The sequence below is a fragment of the Gobius niger genome (assembly GCF_951799975.1).
Source record: "Gobius niger genome assembly, chromosome: 10".
NCBI classification, from domain to species: Eukaryota; Metazoa; Chordata; class Actinopteri; order Gobiiformes; family Gobiidae; genus Gobius; species Gobius niger.
The window spans coordinates 35,434,349-35,455,412 of NC_136861.1; the positions used below are offsets into that span (position 1 = coordinate 35,434,349).

The 21,064-nt window shown below is 41.9% G+C and overlaps 3 protein-coding genes across 3 annotated transcripts in view; 1 reads left to right on the plus strand and 2 right to left on the minus strand.

Moving 5' to 3' along the window:
• Nucleotides 1-44: 44 nt before the first annotated feature.
• On the minus strand, nucleotides 45-9,143 carry rab11fip4a (RAB11 family interacting protein 4 (class II) a). Its single transcript, XM_079565226.1, has 15 exons — nucleotides 8,820-9,143; nucleotides 7,718-7,805; nucleotides 7,540-7,628; nucleotides 5,128-5,207; nucleotides 4,910-5,056; nucleotides 4,113-4,247; nucleotides 3,965-3,997; nucleotides 3,771-3,879; nucleotides 2,502-2,605; nucleotides 2,218-2,358; nucleotides 2,053-2,134; nucleotides 1,712-1,849; nucleotides 1,487-1,633; nucleotides 1,262-1,405; nucleotides 45-1,178 (listed from the first exon to the last, which is right to left on the minus strand). The coding sequence occupies exons 1-15, from the start codon at nucleotides 8,961-8,963 to the stop codon at nucleotides 1,062-1,064; spliced, it is 1,698 nt and encodes a 565-aa protein (XP_079421352.1). The 5' UTR covers nucleotides 8,964-9,143; the 3' UTR covers nucleotides 45-1,061.
• Nucleotides 9,144-9,866: 723 nt separating this feature from the next.
• Nucleotides 9,867-15,534, minus strand: coil (coilin p80). Its single transcript, XM_079564903.1, has 7 exons — nucleotides 15,215-15,534; nucleotides 10,801-11,707; nucleotides 10,570-10,659; nucleotides 10,409-10,456; nucleotides 10,259-10,328; nucleotides 10,099-10,187; nucleotides 9,867-10,005 (listed from the first exon to the last, which is right to left on the minus strand). Exons 1-7 carry the CDS (start codon nucleotides 15,454-15,456, stop codon nucleotides 9,958-9,960), a joined length of 1,494 nt encoding a protein of 497 aa, XP_079421029.1. The 5' UTR covers nucleotides 15,457-15,534; the 3' UTR covers nucleotides 9,867-9,957.
• Nucleotides 15,535-17,479: 1,945 nt separating this feature from the next.
• Nucleotides 17,480-21,064, plus strand: part of scpep1 (serine carboxypeptidase 1) — a 16,913-nt gene continuing 13,328 nt past the window's right edge. Inside the window, exons 1-6 of the mRNA XM_079565349.1 lie at nucleotides 17,480-17,573; nucleotides 17,709-17,848; nucleotides 18,461-18,550; nucleotides 20,282-20,437; nucleotides 20,777-20,851; nucleotides 20,941-21,013. Coding sequence (XP_079421475.1) covers nucleotides 17,513-17,573; nucleotides 17,709-17,848; nucleotides 18,461-18,550; nucleotides 20,282-20,437; nucleotides 20,777-20,851; nucleotides 20,941-21,013 — 595 coding nt within the window. The 5' untranslated portion in view covers nucleotides 17,480-17,512. The remainder of the gene's footprint in view (nucleotides 17,574-17,708; nucleotides 17,849-18,460; nucleotides 18,551-20,281; nucleotides 20,438-20,776; nucleotides 20,852-20,940; nucleotides 21,014-21,064) is intronic.

Below are 21,064 nucleotides of genomic sequence, written 5' to 3' on the forward strand. Positions count from 1 at the left end.
ATCAGACAGGTCCTGTATGAGCTTCAATTTATTAAGTAAATGTAATTCCACTTGGGCGGGACATGAATACGTTTAAATGCACCCGTACATAAATGTGTCATTAGATTTAAAAAGGTTCCCATAAATTAACCATAATATAGGGGTCAATTATATGATTTACAGTTAATAAATATGTGACATCAAATAAACAGAACACAGTTTTGTGCAACACATACATGCAGTTAAATACGTAAACAGACGATGCTAAATAAACACATTATCACTTTGTGCAATGAAGCAAAACTAGTTCATCTACATTTGAGTAGAATTAGTGCAGTAGGCCTACAGCAGCTCTGCTGCCTCCTCAGTTATACACATCGGTGTTTGGCTAGCTTAAGCGTGTCACACTGTGTGCATACATATGTGGAAAAATATGCTAAAAATATTTTCACATCAAAAAGAAATGTCACTGATCACTGTGTGTTCAATGGGTGGTAGAGTCTTGTGTAGAAAAGCAACTATTGAGTATAGTTTAGTGAATAGTTTTCAATGGGGGATTCATGAGCTTTAGTTATTATGAGGATATACAATCTGTTCTCGACCAGCACAGCCTCATATTTAAGTTGAACATTCATCTGAACCTGTAACTCGGAAGTGATTCCACTAAGCACAAGTTCAAACATTCTTTCATCAGTACAGTGTGTGTCACATACAGAGTATCTGTATTTCCGTCCGCACTCACAGAAGTGAGTGCTTTATTCAATAATCAGTTCAATTGTTTTAAGCATTTAAGAACTATGGTATAAGTGACCAGCATAGTGCATCTCTACATGGAATGATACATTTGAGAGGACAAGTGGAAAACTCTAAGAACTACTGTATGTCACTATAACTGAAGGACCCCTCACAGACATCTGAGTGCTTTGGCAAATGACCACATGAAGTTAAGGCCCTGTGAGTGGCAGTCCAGTGCATCCCCTCACTGATCACACTGATATATATGATTGCAGTCCCAGACACTGACCCTGCTTTAGTCGTCGTGGAATGGTCACTATAGTAAATCGCATGTATGTAAAAGACTGTTAGGTCTTGATCTCCAGGATGGAAGGGTTATGGTCCAGGATGGACAGGATGATCTTGTCCATGTACTGCCTCAGACGCAGGTTGATCTCCTCTTGGTGCTTTAGGGCGTCCACCAGCTGCAGCCAAACACAAATGAACAGTCAGCTCACAGTTTGTCAGCAAAAGGACTACAGTTTAAGTGGAGCCAGTAACAACTCACCTCGTCCCGGGAGGCGTTGTCGATCTCTGCTGCCAGGCACTGGGCCTTGCTTTGGCAGGAGAACAGATTCCTGGCTTCATACAGACTCAAACTGAGGATCTGAGCATTCAAGTCGTCGTTCTGATCCCGCAGTTTGTAATTTTCCTACGGATCCAAAGTAAAGCACAGTGTGAGAGGGCCAGAATGTGATCCAAAGCAGTTTAAAGTTAAAGAGTGTTTGGGCACCTGTTTGAGCATCTTGACCTCATGTTCCATCTCGATCTCCCTAGTGCGTGCGCTCAGCTCCGACAGACTCTTGCCTTTCCCCGGATGCTCCACCTCCAGTTTGAAGAGCTGCAGGTGCTCCAGCTCGCGGCGCAGGTCGTCTATCAGCTGCCCACCCGCAAACAAACAAACACACATAAGCCAATCTCATGGGAAGAATGCCGTTATACTCTGCCGGAGTCTAACCTCCTGCATGGCCTCCTTCTCCTTCTGGAACTCGTGGCGGTTCTGCCACAGTTTGTCCATGATCTTTCTGTACAGGTCCATCTCGTCTTTGAGCCTCACACTGGTGTCCTCCAGCTTGTCCGACATCCTCTGCTTCTCCTGCACACAAATGAAGAATATGTTTTTTGACTGCTCCCCTCCCACAGTCTCCCTCCCTGTGATGTCTCGTGTCACCTAATCTAAACAGGTTTTGGCCTGTTTTGACTCCAGGAAAAAGTACAACAATTTCTTCAGTACAGAATCTTGAAAATCTCATCATACAGAGGCCAGATGAACATTATTGGACTTAACCGTGTTCTGACCTGGTCCAGTTTCTCCGTGTGAGACTTGAGTTTGCGCACATTGAGCTTCATTTCTCCGTTCTCATCTTCCAGATCCTGTATCCTGTTGAACACACACACACACACACAGTTGAACTACCTCAGTATTTCTCTTTTGCTGAGTCACATGCGGCGCTGGGCTCTCACCTGCAGCAGAGCAGTTCCATCTCGTTGTTGCGCTCTCGATCCATTTTGCTGTAAATGTCGCGGTGTCGTTTGGTTTCCTCCTCCAGGCTTTGGTCGGCTCGGCTCTCTGCATCCTTCACCTGCTCCTCCAGCTCGTGCACCCTGAGACCAACAAACACCTACTGTTATCCTTCGCTATTCACAATATTTACCAAGGCAGGGCAGCCCAAATTCATTCCTTGTATCCAATGTTCACATACTGCTCCCTGCAGGCGAAGGCTAATACTGCGCCCTCTTTTACTCACCTGAGTACCAGATGTGTGTTCTCCTGCTTGAGCTTGGACTTGAGGTCTCCGTTGGCCAGACAGTCCCCTTCCAACTCCGTCACCTTCTTCTCCAAGTAACTCACCTAAAAACACAGCACATGTTTTGAAGAAGATTCCAAAGTACTACAAAGGAACTCATTGGAGAATTCCTGTGCGTTAACCTTTGCAAAACATCTCAGACCAGGAAGGTTTCAAGACGAAAAGTATCAAAATGTTGTCATACAAATGCTGCTGTGTTTTCTGACAAAAATATGTTTTTATACACACTAAACGTCATGAAAGTGTGACAGAAATGTGATTCTATATTGCTGAATGTAAATAGGCCATAATGATGCAGTTTTCCTTTTAAGATAACTATGAATTATTATAGTTACGGTTTAACTAAGCCCAATACAACCTGTATTGGGCTTAATCATAATAATAATTCAGATCATGAGGTATTTCAAAAGCCAAAAAGAACATAATGATGGTTCCAGTGTTTCCCACACATAGACTAATATGTGGCGTTTGTGCCACAGAATCAACACCGGCTGCTACAAAATGCGTTTTGTTATTTTTTAATTGTTTTTTTTTGCGTTTCGTTATTATTCTTTTTTTAGCGCTATTTAAAACACGCTTCGTATAGAACCACCACAGCGGTTCATTTGGCTGCGGGAGGTGTTAAGCTGCATTTGTTCCAGTGGTGTAGTCTACGTCCTACGCAGGTATAGGCCGTATAACCACTAGCAGACCTGCAGAACTACTGTATAACCACTACAAACAGGGCAACGATACGTCTCACTCATTTGCACAGTGTTATTTTCTTTCTGTCCGATTAGGGACCGGCCCAAACTTCACAACAAGTAGATATTTCCTCGACATCTCATCCCTCTCTCTCTCGGTCTGTCTCTACCGACACTGTTCCCTCTAAAACCCTGAGAATAGCTGATAATGAGAGAGGCTTATTAAGGATCCTCATGGAGCTGGAGGAGTCAGCTCAGCGTCTCCTCTGTCAACGCCACCTTCCCTGTTCATCCCCGTTCTGAAAGTCCTCGATGCCATAATTATTTATCGGTATTAACATTGTTGTAATTGTTAGTTGCAATAATCGCAATTATCTTTGTGCAATTAGTTTATACTTTAGAGATTACACTCTCAATAAAAGGTCTCATGGGCGTACAGATGTTGCATGAAACAAAAAAATGCTCCAGGTGGATGTACAACAGAATATGTCCCAGAACGAGAGCTTTGAGTTGGTGATGTTCAGACCTTGTCAGCGATGTCCAGGTCACAGGAGTGGAGGCTGTCAGTGAAAAGGTCCTCTGTGCTGCTGTGAGGGCTGGAGCCAAACACTGTGTGGTTGGCCTGGATCAGCTGCCTGTAACAACACCAACAGGAGCAGGCTGAACATCTCACCCCAGCAGAAGCAAGTGTACTGGACATAGAAACATGAGGCTGCTCACCTTCCAAAGGCTCGGCTGGAGATTTTCCTTGGACTGAAACACACACGGTAACAGTTCATTCAGACTTGGGACCAGATCAACACAGATCTGCTCACTCTGCATGTGCTCAGAAGTAATTCTACAGAAATGTCAGCCAAACTGCTGATACCTGTTGGATTTGAGGTTCCTGAGCCGCGCCTCCAGGTCGTTGAGTAGGTTGACCTTCTTACAGCACTGGGAGCAGTAGATGTCCAGCAGCTCACTGTTACACAGCTGACGCATCTTCTGAGGAGTCTGTCCACCACTGCAACAACAACCACAAGATTTACTGACCACTCAGTTTCACAGTGAGCACTACTGCATTCCCACAGACTGTAGAACACTTTCCTCATACCCCCGCCAATAAAGATCCTACGTCTTTATCATTATCCTAATATAGGCTAACTTAAATGTGCTTTGAGTTCTTTGCCTGGCCTGCCAAACTACATGCGGTGCTCCGATACAAGTAAAATTGGGAAATGATTGGCTTCAAGCAGCTGCACAGACGGTTCTTCTTTGAACAGAAAGGAGGAGCATCTGGCTGGCCAGGCAATTGAGTTCCTGGACTTTATATGTCCTATATTGCCTCTAGCGCTGCAGCAGTGCTGTGTAAGCCCCTTTGCTAAGGCTCAGTCATTTCTTTGCCTTTAAACTGGAACTTTGCATCACATTAGGATATTTAAACTCATTTGGAGAGTTAGACACCTGACCTTTACTCTTGATGTTCTGATGATGAACAACTTTACTGCAGCTTTAGACTGACTGCACATTTACAATGTTTCAACCAAAGTGAAACGTGTCATTACTTTTATTCCTGTTCAAGTAAAGTATCTACAATAAAGTATCTACAATTTGTTGTAATCTTCTCCTACATTCCATGACTGCTCTAAGACAGCTTGCCCGCCTGGTGTGATGCTTAAGTCTAACCTTGAGGGCAGCGAGGAGCCCATGGTGTGTGTGTCGTCCTCCGCACACGGGCTGCTGGGTGTCAGCTCCACGTCCTCCCCTTCGCCATAGTCCTCAAACTGCTCCTCTCCGGAGAGCATGGACGCACACCCGCTGCCGTTCACGTGGCTAAACAACAGACGGATGTATTACATTTACAGTCAAGCATTAGTTTGGATATTGTCCGAACAGGAAGATACCGTCGCTGCCGTGCGGGCTCCGAGGCGTCGTAGGCGCGGGTGAACACGATGTTGGGAGGACCCAGCTTAGCCTCGCCGTTCTACAGCACAAAGACAACAGCTATGATTTTCACTGTATTGGGGACAAGACACAGGCAGAGACCTGGCGGGGGTCTCCTGGGTGGATTTATCACCAACAGAGTGGAAGTGACGTGACCCAGATCTGAGAGAGAAATTATTCATGTACCTGTTCGCCACCACATCTAAGGGACATTAGAGACAACTCTTCAGCGGGAGTATCAGTAAACTCCATATGGTAAATGTTTTGTTCAGCTCGTTTTTGACTATGGGGACAATCTTCTTCATCTGCTGATGGGAGACAGAGCATATAGTATTTTCCTACATGTGAAAACACACTTTCCTCAGGACTAGAGGCACTGACAAAAGCCCGCCCCCTTCTCTCCACTGTTGCCTGGCAACCAGAGTCAGATTCAGGAGCTGTGCGGAGACACAGGAAACAGAGGCGGTCACACTCAGTGGACAACATTTTTCAGCCAACTCCTCACAGGGAGGACACCGGTGCTGCTGCCTTAAAGCGTCCTTTAGGTGTCCCCTCAGGGAATGTGTCCTCTGTGTTTAGTCCTTCACTCGGAGGAAGCAAACTCCACAGGGACAGGCCTGCACAGTCTGAGAATGCAGCCATAGAACGCTAACCACTCAGCTACCATAGACCCAAACAAGTCCTTTTGTAAAAGGCTCGGAATACGTATCTGACAACACAACTGAGATTCATTTTATATGATCTATAATAGCCATTCTAAAAAATCCAGGGCATCGCAGCCCCCCTGTCGATCCAAAATTAACTCAGTGACCCCAATAGTAATAACTTACTGTACTTTCTTATTATTATACAGCCAAAATTACATACAAGCAAAAACTAGCAATTGCTCTAGGCATTTTAGCAAATACATTTTAAAATCTTTTTTTTTCATGTTTTATAGACCAGCTTTGGGGCGACCTGTAGTGCCTCTGTAGTGCCTCTGTAGTGCCTCTGAGGCCCCCCAGCGGGCGCCAGACCCCTCTTTGGGAACCAGTGATCTAATATGTGTAAGGTGGGGGTTGTTAAATCGACTATTTAGAGCTTTATAACATGTTACAAAGTTGTTCTCAAAAACAGACCTGGAGCCAGTGCTTTAAGTGGGCCGGTACTCACCGGTACACAGTACCGCCACCTGTGAAAATCCCAGTTTAGAGTACCGCCACCTCTCCGCTGTTAACACACAACTTGGTCTTCTCCTACCAGAGAAGCACCGTGAGCACCAGACTCTTCTCTCTGAGATGCTCAAAGGACAGACTGAAGAACTCTTGTCCCTCGTGCCCTAAGGCTTTATAACAGAGCCACTTCAGGGAGGAGCAGAAGAGGAGACAAGGGAACGTCTTGAACAGTGACTTGCAGTGCCTTAACCTCTCTTGGACTTATGTATTTATTGTTTTGTTTTGTTTTTTATGTGTTTTTAACTTCTTAATTCTGTAGATCCTGCTCTGTTTGTGTGAATGTGAGCAAGAGACTACTGCACAATTTCCTTTGGATCAATAAAGTATCTATCTACCACGCTGGAGTTGCGTGGCTGGAGCATGGTCTCCTGTTCTGAACACTGACTGGCTGCCAAAGCTTTGCTCTTTTCCCCCACTAGTTAAAACAGCAGCACCGCAAATGGGAGCCAGAGGCTGCGGGTAGGAGGAGCTTATAGGGAGAGCTCTTAAAAATCAGAAGAGAAACTATACTGGATGTTTGTCTTCAATGAAGGTTCTTGAGTCCTCTTCTGTACTCTGTAGTTGAAGGGTAGAACGTTTCGCCTCTCATCTACAAGGCTTTGTCAGTGACATTAAAGTTTAAGCTCAGCCTCAGTACTAGAGATAGACCACAGGGAGGAGTTCGGCTTGGCTCTGTCCCTCCTCTCTGTTAACAGCTACTCTTACCTGTGGGTTAATGTCTCTGTAGTTCTAAGTCAAAACCACCAAACTCACACCTGAGTTTCAGTCTGAACGGCCCTAATCTCAGCTGATCTCTGCTAATTACTGCCTATTGATCTGTCCTGGGCTGAGTTTCAGCCTCATTAGCATGATTGAGGCCAGCAGACCATTGGGAGGAGTTTAGCTCTGCACGCTGAGCTTAAACTTTAGTGTCGCTGACGAACCCTTCTGGATAAGAGGCGAAACGTCCGACACTTCAACTCCAGAGTGCAGAAGATGAATCAAGAACCTTCATTGAAGATGGACAACTCCTGTATGACAGAGCCTACACAGACATACTGAATGTTTGGTTTCAGCTGTTTTAGATCAATATTGCATTTAGAACCAACAGAGCATAAGATAGTGATAAAGATGAGTTTGAGTTGACCAGTTTTAGTATAACAGAAATACGGACGTGACCTGGTAAATGTAGCCATTGTCGGTGACTGAGGTCTGGCTGGAGGAGCGTGTGCGACCAGCGACCGGCATCTTCAGGATCTCTTCACAACCTGCAGCAGGAGACAACAAAGATTCAATTAAATTCCGCTATATTTACTGAAGAAAATCACCCACACGTTGCACATGTTCAATGTCTTACCTTTAATGGCAAACACTCCATGGCAGAAGTCTTTAAAGTTGATCTTCCCATGAGCGTTCGGGTCCAGGAGGCTGCTCAGCCTCTTGAGCTGGACAAAGACAATGGTCCATTTTATTTTAGAGCTCTCTGCCCCTCGCACTGCACCGACTCGGACTCTGCTGACGACCCTGCACCACAGCAACGTTCGGCTTATTTTACCCACTTCCAGCCAGCTTTCATGTGGCTCCCGTTGCCATGGCGACAGAACACAGCGCCGATGATGGGAAGAAGGAGGAGGAGGAGGATGAAGATCAAGGAGAGCTTCTTTGGAGAATGGGTTATTTTTAGTGCTCAGCCGCCATGACAGCTTTGCGCAAAAATCCACTCTCAGCACAGAGATCTCGATATTATGGATGGATTAAAAACTGCCTGCCGTGTAGCCGCTTTGATCACACTAACACCACCGACAGGCTGACTTGAACATCTCGGTGAACCCATTTTTTGAAGAGTTGACGGTTCATTTCCAGCTTGAGCAGAGACTGCTATTTTGCTCCTGGGCAAAACAACTCCCCCACATCGCCCACACTAGTCACAGTAATAATAAAAGTAAAGTCATATCATCATGACTGCTTTTCAGGGGTCCAGCCTTTCAAAGAAGAACCAAAACATGAAGCGTGAGAACCACAATAGCCTACATATAGGACATCATAGGCCTACAGAACTTTCTTAATGGTTTATGGAGCAATTTCGTATTCTCGTTTGCTTCATTTTAACTCGACTGTGGCGTTTCTCTTGGCACTTATAGACCTGGTTTTGCAAATGTAATACTTAAGTCTGTTTACATGCACAGAATTGACTTGTAGAGACTTAATGGCGGACAGACGCACGTCTAGCTATATTTAATGCCAATTTGGGTAAGCTAATGGTGCACGCAGACTGACGCTCTTGTACACGTCAATGACACTTCAGACACTTGAGACATTGCGGTAGCTCACGTATGACATACTAGCATACATGTTATGATTATTATTAGCCATACGTTTTTATATCTAAAGCGTGCTGGATTAAAACGTCGCCTTCTTTGTAAAATATGATTAAAGCCATGGCCGTGCCCGTCTCTCACCTCGTCTCCTCGGCCGAACTGTAGTCCGAGGTTGACCAAGTGCTCCACCCGAATGAAGCCGTCTGCATCCTGGTCGCACATGTCGAAAACCTCCTTGAGCCTCCGCAGCACCTGCAGCAGCTGCTCCTGGTCGTGCACCTCCATGTTCAGAGGACGGGGTTATGTTTTGTGTTAGACAGAGCGTAAGAGTGTCGGCTTTTCTGTCGCCATCTTCGTCGGAGAACAGACTTATTATGGACCCATGGAACAGACGGCCGGAGGATGGAGGAGTGCGAGGTGAGCTCGCGCGGTGCTGCTGCTGAGGCGGTTGCTATGACATAAGAGGCGCGAGGACAAGCAGACGAGGGACGCCGATTGGACCGTCAGGCACAAGGCTGTGCGTCACGAGACAGTAGCTAATTAGTAATCCAGGTGTGTGCAGCTAGCATGTTTAGCTCTGTTGTTATGCTGTCCTTAGAACCGACTATAATCATAGCTGCATGAACATTGTTAGAATTCTAATTTTGTGATCTTGTGTTATGTTTTTCTAATCAATGATAGTTTTAATGACTCATTTTATGTTGTTGCAAAACATATTTGTATAAAAAAGCCTATCTTCCATGGTATTGTAACTATGTAATTTTTCCCTAATAAAGTCTTCTGTCCCATTGTAGATACCAGGGTTACGAATACGAATGATGTATGACGGAATTTATTTATTTATTTAATTATTTAATCTAAACCTCCAAATACATATTTTTTGTTTTAACCTTTTAATCTAGACAACGATATAGCTTTTACAATTACTTTGAAAAGAATTTCGTTTTATGATCCAAAAATTATGACAAGGGAATAGTCAACAATGGCATTAATTGGAAGTCAAAATATGCCCTGAATAGTGATTCTTGCAAAAACATGGTGTTTGTTTTCAATTTTATAATTTATTATGAAAATGCATTTACATTCACATTTACAGCTTCATAAAAAATAAAACCATCATAAAAGTATTAACAAAAATGTTATTACACTTTCTGAAAGTCAATTTAAGACCATTTAAAAGTGAAGAAAAAAAAACTGTAGTCCATAAAATATGCAAGTTGTGATCTTAACTGGAATCCACTGTGAAAAATGTAAGCTAATCATGACACTTTAGCTCACTTTAAATTACAAGTCTTGGTTCAAGCAGAGAATCCCACCTCTCAGTAACCTATGGAAAATACAGTCACATTTAGTTTTTTCATTTTCAGTTCTTACTGGTTGAAAAATGCAGCAAGGACTCAGCCAGTAAACCATGACTTACCAAGGAGCCTCTGTCAACAGCATACTCCACACTCTCAGACCCGTCTGCATTCACATAGACCAGGTCAAACTTCCCAGGCTCAACAGGAGCTGAGGGATGAAGAAGATATTGCTATTAATGTTTACAAGAGAGATAATAATCCATGGGCACAATACTCTACCTTGAAAGTAAGTTTGTAGTTCCAGCTCTATCTGTTTGGAGGTTGGGTCAAAGCTTAAAATCTTTGCCTCCTAAAATAATATTGGTTTGAAAGAAAAATTTGTAAAAAAGCAGATGTTCAAAGTGCTCGATAATGAAATGTGAAACTTACTTTATAATCAGACACCTCGGGTGTATAGTTCTCTGTCAGCTCCAACAGCTGTAATTAGGAGCAAAGCAAAAAGATAAAATACTTATCATTCCCTTCACAATTCAGTCAGTAAAGTGAGCACCATTTGTATAGAAGAGATTAAGAAGGAGTACCAGACGGACCTTAAAGGCAATCTTCTGTCCCACCTGTGGGGGTGCAGCCAGCAGAGGCATCGCACTGTAATCTGGCTTTGGCACATTCTTTACATCGTTCTGTAAAAACACACAAGCAGAGAAAGTGTTTTAAGAAATATAGATAATCTTTGACATCTTTTGCCAATGACAATTTTCAGCCTTGTGGAGCGATGGGAACAATACTGCTAAAACAGTGGTTACAAAGTGGTTCACACTCACCTGGAGGAGCACAGACACATTGGTGAGCGTGTCCGTGCTGCAGGACGCCTCCACCTTATCCCTCGCTCCTTCCTTATCATAGCTGTACTGGACGCAGTTGCCTCTCCCTCTCCCTTTGGCCCATGGTTCCCTGGGTGCCTGCTTGTCTTTCCCCCTCCCTCGCCCCGCCAGCTGCACCGCCTGCTGCCCCACCACGATGCGCCCGCGCGGGTGCTGCACTGGCTTTTTGATCACCAGCTCAATCTCTTCCTCTTCGTCGCTGTTATCTGCCCCATTCGGTGCCTGTACAATACTCTGTGCGGTTTCACATTTGGAATTGTCTTTTGTAGGTTTAGTCTTTACACTTTTCTCTTCATCGTCCTCAGAGGAGGAGTCTGTGGCAGAGGATGAGGACGATGTGGGAGGTGGAAGCTTTTTTAAAGGTGGGCGGCCATTTGTTATCGTTTTGGCAGGGGCAGGGGTGGGGGAAGGCTTGGGTGCTAGTTTAGGAGCAGGTGCTTTTTTCACTGGTTGTTCGTCCTCACTGCTGCTTGAACTTGAAGAAGAACTACTTGGAGGCTTCTTTGTCCCTTTAACCACCTTCTCAGTTGTCTTTGGAGGCTTTTTGACGCTTGGACTTGGTTTATGGGGAGTAGTCTGTGGACTTTTTCGCTTCTCCTCTGGGGTTTTCTTCTTTTTCTTTTTCTTCAGAGGTGAAACTTGCGTCTTCTCCACCTCTATGGGCACACCATTCACCCCAGGGCTCTCGGCTGCACTCTTTTTCCGCTTTTTCTTTTTTACTTCCAAAGCAAGACCGCTCTCTACAGGTGCGTCTTCTTCCGCGGGTCTTTGCCTCTTGCGACTGCTTTCACTGGCAGCTACCGGAGAAGTCTGCTTTGTGGATTTAGAGACCGTTTCCACTTTTACTCTGCAAGACACGAAACAAATGTCAGTTCTGTGATGTTGTTAAAGGTCTGGAGTAAAAATTAATTAAGAAATAATGCAGTTTCTTAAGACCAATCTGACAAAGGACAAGGCATGGCGATATCATTGTGCCACCTTATCCAATCTTAGGACATCGTGCTGTGATGTTCCCCTCGAGAGAAGTCTATAAAAACAGCTGAAACCACAGTGATGATAGCACAGTGTAGGCAGAACTTCTCAGGGTGGCTCCTCTGAGTATTTGTACTATTAAACTACCCAAATGGAGATCTGTCTGTTGTTACATGCTAGCTACTTACCTGCGTAACTTTAACCTCTTAATTCCCGCCTGAACCGAGAGGATCTTTTTCCTCACGTCATCAGATTTTTTTCCCATCATTTTTTTGTTGGGTATTCAACTCATTTTTGTAACTTTTTTGTCATTTTTTTGTCCATTTGTGTCATATTTTTTTGTCAATTTTTTATCAATTTTTTTTTGTCACATTTTGTCACATTTTTGTACTTTTTTTTGGTCATTTTTTGACACATTTTTTTTCATTTTTTCGTCATTTTTTTCTCAATTTTTTGTTACATTTTGGTCATTTTTTGGCCACATTTTTTTAATATTTTTGGTCAAATTTTTATCACATTTTTGTAATTTTCTTGTCACATTTTTGTCACTTTTTGGTCATTTTTGTCACTTTTTTGGTCAATTTTTGGTCAATTTCTTGTGACATTTTTGCCACTTTTTCATCATTTTTTCATCACTTTTTTTGTCAATGTTTTCTCACTTTTTTGTCACATTTCCATCATTGTTTTCGTCTCAGTTTTGTTACTATTTTCACAGCTTTTTTTCCAGAAGCTTTTGGACTGGGGTAAAGCCAAACTGGAGAAAATGTGCTCGGTTCAGGTGGGAGTTAAGGGGTTAGCCGTGATTGATATTCTAAAACAAATCCAAACACTATCCATCTGCAAACATGTAGCTTTTGAGCAACAGAAAACAGCAGCTGGTTATACTATAAAGTAATAAAGTATAAGCATAAAGCATAACATTAATAGAGTGGTTCATATATTTCTTTATAATATAGCATACAAAAACCCATGGACTCATCTGTTGAGACACTGGGGAAGTGAAAGGGTTTAAAGTGCATATGACACATGAGACACGTGTTTTTTTGCTAAACTATAGTAAACACAATTACATTTAAGATTTAGATATAAAAAAATCACCCTTTTTCTTGAGTTTGGCCACTTTTTGTGATGTTTATAGTTCCACTTCCTTATTGGACACTGACAGGAAGTGACATAGATGGAGGCAAACAATTTTAAACTGTTGCCGCGCCAATCATGTTATGTCAATGGGAAATGAGTGAGTCAAACTGCTATGAACCTTCACCTCTATCTATGTCACTTCCTGCCAGCTTCCTACCCAAGCGATTCGAATGAGAATAACTTTTCAGCCCAACATGTCTTCATTAAACTGCTGCTATCCATCTATATAAGTCATATTTTCAAAAGCATTAAAACCTGTCAGATGCTCTTTAGACAAGGCTAAGAAATACTCATTGCCAACATACATGATTTTAAGTGGAGTCAATTTGAGCGCTGACCTAATGACAACAACAGGTAGAAGTCTGTCGTTTGTTTTTTTTTGACCTCTTAACTCCCACCTGAACGGATCCCATTTTCTCCGGTTTGGCTTTACCCTAATCAAAAAGCTTCTTGGGAAAAAAGCACCAAAATAGCCACAAAAAATTAGAAGAAAACAAGGATGGAAATGCGCCTAAAATGTGACAAAAATGTGACAAAAACTCAACCAAAGAGTGACAAAAATTCAACAAAAAGTGACAAAAAAGTCAACCAAAAAGTGACAAAAATTCATCAAAAATGTGACAAAAATTCATCAAAAATGTGACAAAAATTCAACAAAAATGTGACAAAAATTCAACAAAAATGTGACAAAAATTCAACAAAAAGTGACAAAAAACTCAACCAAAATGTGACAAAAATTCAACAAAAATGTGACAAAAATTCATCAAAAATGTGACAAAAATTCAACAAAAATGTGACAAACATTCAACCAAAAATGTGGCAAAAACTCAACCAAAGAGTGACAAAAATTCAACAAAAATGTGACAAAAAACTCAACCAAAATGTGACAAAAATTCAACAAAAATGTGACAAAAATTCAACAAAAAGTGACAAAAACTCAACCAAAGAGTGACAAAAATTCAACAAAAATTAGACAAAAATTAGACAAAAATTAGACAAAAATTAGACAAAAATTAGACAAAAATTCAACAAAAAGTGACAAAAATTCAACCAAAATGTGACAAAAATTCAACAAAAATGTGACAAAAATTCATCAAAAATGTGACAAAAATTTAACAAAAATGTGACAAAAAACTCAACCAAAATGTGACAAAAATTCAACAAAAATGTGACAAAAATTCATCAAAAATGTGACAAAAATGTGACAAACATTCAACCAAAAATGTGGCAAAAACTCAACCAAAGAGTGACAAAAATTCAACAAAAATGTGACAAAAAACTCAACCAAAATGTGACAAAAATTCAACAAAAATGTGACAAAAATTCAACAAAAAGTGACAAAAACTCAACCAAAGAGTGACAAAAATTCAACAAAAATTAGACAAAAATTCGACAAAAATTCGACAAAAATTCGACAAAAATTCAACAAAAAGTGACAAAAATTCAACCAAAATGTGACAAAAATTCAACAAAAATGTGACAAAAATTCATCAAAAATGTGACAAAAATTTAACAAAAATGTGACAAAAAACTCAACCAAAATGTGACAAAAATTCAACAAAAATGTGACAAAAATTCAACAAAAAGTGACAAAAACTCAACCAAAGAGTGACAAAAATTCAACAAAAATTCAACAAAAATGTGACAAAAATTCAACAAAGTGACAAAAATTCAACAAAAATGTGACAAAAATTCATCAAAAATGTGACAAAAATTTAACAAAAATGTGACAAAAAACTCAACCAAAATGTGACAAAAATTCAACAAAAATGTGACAAAAATTCAACAAAAAGTGACAAAAACTCAACCAAAGAGTGACAAAAATTCAACAAAAATTCAACAAAAATGTGACAAAAATTCAACAAAGTGACAAAAATTCAACAAAAATGTGACAAAAATTCTACAAAAAGTGACAAAAATTCAACAAAAATGTGACAAAAATTCAACAAAAATGTGACAAAAAACTCAACCAAAAAGTGACAAAAACTCAACAAAAATGTGACAACAAAAAAGAAAAGAAAAACATACAAAAGGTGACAACACAGCAACAACGCGAGGAAAAAGATCAGTGTTGTGGGTCTTAGCTTTCAAATGAGGTGTTACACAGCCAAAAGAGGACAGAATGCATTTGGTTTAGGCGGGTGGTAAGAGGTTAAATAGTGCAAGTTAAATGTGCAGGACAGCTCAAACACGCACACATGATGATGACACAAATCTAAAGAGCGAGGGTACGGCATCTCACCGGACACAGTCGTTGTCCCGCACCAGCAGAACGCTCTCGGTGTGGGGCAGGTAGCAGTCGTCGATGAACAGACTGAGGATGCTGCCGCGGCTCAGCTCGAACTTCTCCCGGATGAGGCTCTCCAGGTCGGCCACCACACGGCACGAGCCCCGGTCCACGAGCAGCCAGCACATGCGGGAGCCGACCGCAGCCGGCGGGGCATAGTCGAAGTGGAGCCGCACGCGGATCAAACCGCCAGCCATGACTTATAACGGAAGAAACACCAGAGGAAACACCGCGGTACGTGGAGCTAATGCATGTCCAAAACCAAAACACACGCCGGCGAGGAGGAGCGGAAGCTACAGTATTTGTTTCCGGTTTAAGTTGGAAATTAAAATTGCCATGGAAACGTACACCTTTTTTCCAACGCTGGTTTTATTCTATTGTTGAAGCCCAAATAATGTTTTACAATAAAGCAACACTTTCATAAATACTACAGTTGTGTTATGTCAAAATAATGGAAAATATTTGGTACCACATTTTTAGCTTATTTTATTTTGAAGGATAGACCATGGATCTATTATAAACTGGATAAGGCATGCTGTCCCAGCTCCTATCTCTTTACATAGGGGTGCTCAGTGGCGCATGAAACCAGTTTCGTCCGCCATTGCGGCCCAAAGTACCCGTATGACGCGTCACCTGTATCTATGCTCCCACGGCCCAAGTGGGTGAAAGCAGCGTGAGCGCGCACGGCTGCCGACGAAGCCTCAGAGCGGAGCGGACGCCATTACGCAAAAAGTCAAATCTCTTAATATCATCGTTCTTTAAACACAAAATGTTTTTTTAAGGCCATTTCAGGCGAATAAGCTGCTATGCTACGATGACTTTGGGGGTTAGTTTGTCAGTGCGGGGCTTAAAAAGCTAGTTTAGCCCGCTCTTTGAACAACCGGGCGCTTAGCGGCCCTTCGCACGTACGTAGCCGCGCTCATGAACTTCCGCTCGGTCACTTTTCTGGGAAGTTTCGTAAGTGCTGGAAGTCTTGATATTGTGATAGAATTGATAAAAATCGAGTTGTTACTTCACTGTATTTGCTAGTATAACATCACAACAAGAATTGTTTGGCTGAAATACAAAGAATGAGCACTGCAAAAGTGTTTTATATTACATTTTCATTGGTAAAATGTGATAAATTGTTTTTTACATAGCATTTATCTGTACTGTACTGTACTGTACTGGATCCAGGACAGATGCAGAAATCATGCATTGTTTTGTGTTTCATTCTACTTACACAAATAATGGTGTAAGTACATAAGTACATTAAATGCTGCTAGTATTTTTTTAATTAATAAAACAGTTACAAGTTATTAGTGCCATTATTTAATTTTCAGAAATGAGTTTAATAACATGTAGACTAGTTGTTTCTTATTAACCATAATCCAATGCTATAAACACATGCTATATTCATCATACATTTCGTATTTAGTTTTTGGCTAAACTTACTTGAGATGTTCGTTATTTCGCGTTTATCCTTGTTTTTAGTCCAGTCCGTTCATTTGTTTTGCTCAGACTTCAGCCGCTAAATCACACGAGGGAGCACTCCGCTCGTTCATGAGTCATCACGCACACGCTCGCGCACGTCTACGGCCCTGGTGACGTCACGTCATTAGAACACTTTTAAAAATGTATTTTTGATGCTTTACAATTTTTTTACGAAGAAAAAAAGTCCATGTCCTAAAAATAGTAATTTTAAAGAAATATATTTGCCTCAGTCTGAAACTCCAGATGCCCTGTGGACCATTTTACAGGCTGCTCCTTTTACATGAGTGTCTATGACAAAAAGGGCTTTTTGGGCTGCTGGCTGCAATACCACGGCCTGCCACTAGCACGTACTCATTTCAGAGTGAAGGGGGCGGACCCCCCCACTGGGATAGACGCTTTCCGGAAACGTGAAATAAAAATGGCGCCATCTGTTGGAATGGGTACTTATATATTTTTAATTCTTTGCTTAACTATTATTATTATTATATTCGAGCTTTTATTATGTTTAATCTCAATTTTTAAAACGTATCATAGTTGTTGAGTTGTTTTTTCCACTTTTTTTTCGTACAACAAAATGCAAAGACAAAGTAATACCTTTTTTTATTATTATTATTGTCAAATTTATTTGGATAACAGTAAAAACAAAAATGACCGAAAAATTAATCAAGTACAATAATTTAAAAAAAAGAACACCAGGAGTAAAAAACAAACAGTTCCAGTCAGCTGATCAAGGAGGGGTCATGTGACTTTCACCACACAGCGCACACACTTCACTCAACAATGGACCGGCTACAATCAACTTATTTTGCGGCGTTGTTCTTCGCTACCTTGTTCACTAAAGGTATTTACTCCATTGTTTAAGTCCGTATCCGCATCTTTTACCCTATTGTGAACATGAACTTTCCCATTGTAGTGCTTTTGTTATAACACAGTATCCACGCTGTGTACTAACGCCGTGATTTGTGCCCCCGCGCAGGGCTCCCCGGTCCTCTGCAGGGCAAAGAAGCCTGGGGCTACGTGACCGTCCGGGATGGAGCGCACATGTTCTGGTGGCTTTACTACGCGGACTCTCCATCAGCGCAGTACACGGACATGCCCCTGGTTATGTGGCTGCAGGTGAGGACTATGAGGGGAAGACAAGGGTCAAGAGTCGACCAGTCCCAAATGTCAGCTGTATCTCTTGAAATAAGTCGAAATTCACGCTAAAAGTGATGTTTCTGTAGACGGTACATGCACCCAGTTTCAGGTAGAACTGAAACGAAAACTGGTTTTGCTAAATGTCACGTGACGCTGATATGATCACTTTATTTCCTGCATTCACAATTCAGTGTTATTTGCAGTACCTTAGTGGTAAATTATATACGGCCTAAACATAGAAGGTAGAGTAATATCAAAATATCTACACAACTGCCCTGTTCTAAACTCAAAGAAGTGTTTGGCAAGCGCTCAAACAAGTCAGGTATTTTAAGTATGTGCTTTCCTTTATGCAGTATTTGCCCTACTGATAGTGTGACTTGTGTGTAAAAATATGAACCGCTTCCTGTTATATTTGTGAAGTAAATGGCAGAAGTTCTTTGCACATGTTGGTGTCTCACATTTGGAATGACTAACAGGGAGGTGGGGGGCCTATTTTTGCTGCAAAAAGTGGAACTGGCCGTTCATAGAGAATGGCTGTGGTCTCAAAATGTTGCCGAAGTGACGGAAATGGACATGTGCTCGTGTGTCCAGGGAGGTCCGGGAGGCTCTGGGACTGGCTTTGGGAACTTCGAGGAGATCGGGCCTTTAGATGGAGACCTGCGGCCCAGAGACACCACATGGGTAAGATGGAGTGTGTGTGAGTGTGTGTGTGTGTGTGTGTGTGTGTGTGTGTGTGTGTGTGTGTGTGTGTGTGTGTGTGTGTGTGTGTGTGTGTGTGTGTGTGTGTGTGTGTGTGTGTGTGTGTGTGTGTGTGTAGCTTAACCTGGTTTATTGAGGTTTTAACTGAGACTATGAGGCTGCCAATAAACACTATGTCAATCATCAACACTGCTCGCCCACTTAACCTGCTCTGCTTCCGGGAGTCAAAATCAAATAAAAATATGTAAAAAATAAATAGATCAATAAATAAATGAAGACTGTTGGGAGCTAATCTGCCGTGTGTTAACTTATGAGCATGAAACACATTATTTTCATAAAAAAACAAAAGGTTACAAGAACCCTCTCTGTAATTTGAAGAATTCTAGTTTTGTTTGATTTAATATTATTCGCTCTATGGTCAGGACTAGTGACTCCTTTGCTGATTTGCTTCTGTCGTGCCTTTGAGCTCTTCATAGTAGGCCTATTTAAATTCTTCAAAAAGTCTATGAGAAAAGTGAATGTGACTCACAATGGATCTCATGGTGGGTTGGACAGTTGAGTTCCAAAGGAGCTGGAATGGCCCCTCAGCTGCAGTTAAAGCAGTGGTTCTCACCTGGTACGGCACCGGGACCCACCATCAGCTGTGACCCAAATACGTATTTAATATGTAAAATATAAAGTACAATACAGTATTTTTGCCACAATTTTTTGTTGAATAAGCTTAAATTGAGCTTTAAAATCCAAAATCATGATTAAAAACAGCCTGAACAGTCACCTGCAGTTTGCATACTTTTTCAGAGGAAAAATATTGAAAGAAATGTATTTAAGAAAGAATGTTGCTGTATTTATTTTGTGCCTGGAACATTTACTCTGGATGTGCCATGTTTATACAGTGGGTGTTTATTATTAATGGGATCTGCTCCAGTTATTATGCACTTTTACATACTATATGTACTGTGCTCCAATGAAATGTTGTTTTTCAATGACAATGACAATAAAGCATTTATTATTGTAAGGATTCTGAGAAAGGCTTGCAGCCCACTGAAAATGGTTCTGTGACCCACTTTTGGGTCCCGACTCACCAGTTGAAACCAGTGAGTTAAAGGAACTCTGTCTGAATGCATCAGCTGTATGAGTTTTGGGCACAACTATGTGGGAAAAGTTCGGTTCCCACAAAGTGGGACATTTTTTTCCAAAATGATTGTGCACCAGTGAGTCCTGACCTGAACCACACAGAATGCCTTTGGGATGAATTAGAGCGGAGCCTGAGAGCCAGGCCTTCTCCAACCTCAGTGTGTGACCTAATAAAGGAGTCCTGGAAGATTGATCATAAAACACACAGTCCTAAACCGTGTGGACAGCCTCCCCAGAAGAGTCGAAGCTGTTACAGCTGCAAAGGACGGACCAACGTTGTAATATATGGATTAAGACTGGGATGTCCCTAAAGTTCATGTGTGAGTTAAAGCAGATATCCAAATACTTTTGCCACATAGTACATGTTATATATGCAAACCACCATATTCCCCTATGGAAATATCTGCTAAACTCCCCGGTCACTAGTGGTAAAAACATCTAACACACTATAACAGAGTCACAGGTTTCATTCATGTTTTCTTCAGTGTGAATGCTAACTCTAGTATTTTCTAGTATTTTTCTTAAATCCCGTGCATTGCTCAAGGACACAATGGCAGCTGTTATGTGTCCTGTGTCCAGGTGCGGGCGGCCAGTGTGCTGTTCGTGGATAACCCGGTGGGCACTGGCTTCAGTTACACGGACCGACCGGACGCCTTCGCCACCAACGTGTCCACAGTGGCCTCCGACATGCTGGTGCTGCTCAGGAGCTTCTTCAGCTCACGGGACGACTTCCAGGTACGGGCCTCAGGGAGGGCATCCGACACGTTTGCATGTTCTAATGATCATTACTTTGATGGGGCAATGCACAACAGTTCATGAAATACAACTTCTATCCAGTCCAATAAGGAAGTGAAAATATAGTTTTTAATCCTTTCTTTTCATTTTCTTTTCGTTTTTATCAGTCGACAATAACATCTGGAGTTTTTGTCTAACTTTAGCCACCAAAAATGTTGCTTTGATCAAAATGAAAATCTAGCCCACCAAACTTGGACTAAACTATGTCTAACTCAAAGCATTACTAAAGCATTTACTGTGCCACGGTTTGAGAACACACTCCCCCTCCTGTATTTGCAGACCATTCCCTTTTACATCTTTTCCGAGTCTTACGGGGGGAAGATGGCCGCCGCGATCTCCCTGGAGCTGACTAAAGTGAGTGTGACGGCTCCGGCGCTTGTCATTTTTTAACCTCCGCATAGCTTTGATCACTGTGGGACTCTGACCTGCTCTCTGCACTCCAGGCCATCGCACAAGGATCCATAAAGTGTAACTTTGCTGGAGTGGCACTCGGAGACTCCTGGATTTCCCCATTGGGTCAGTATCAGTCCGATAATGCGTTTGTTTTTTTTACCCTATTGGAAATGA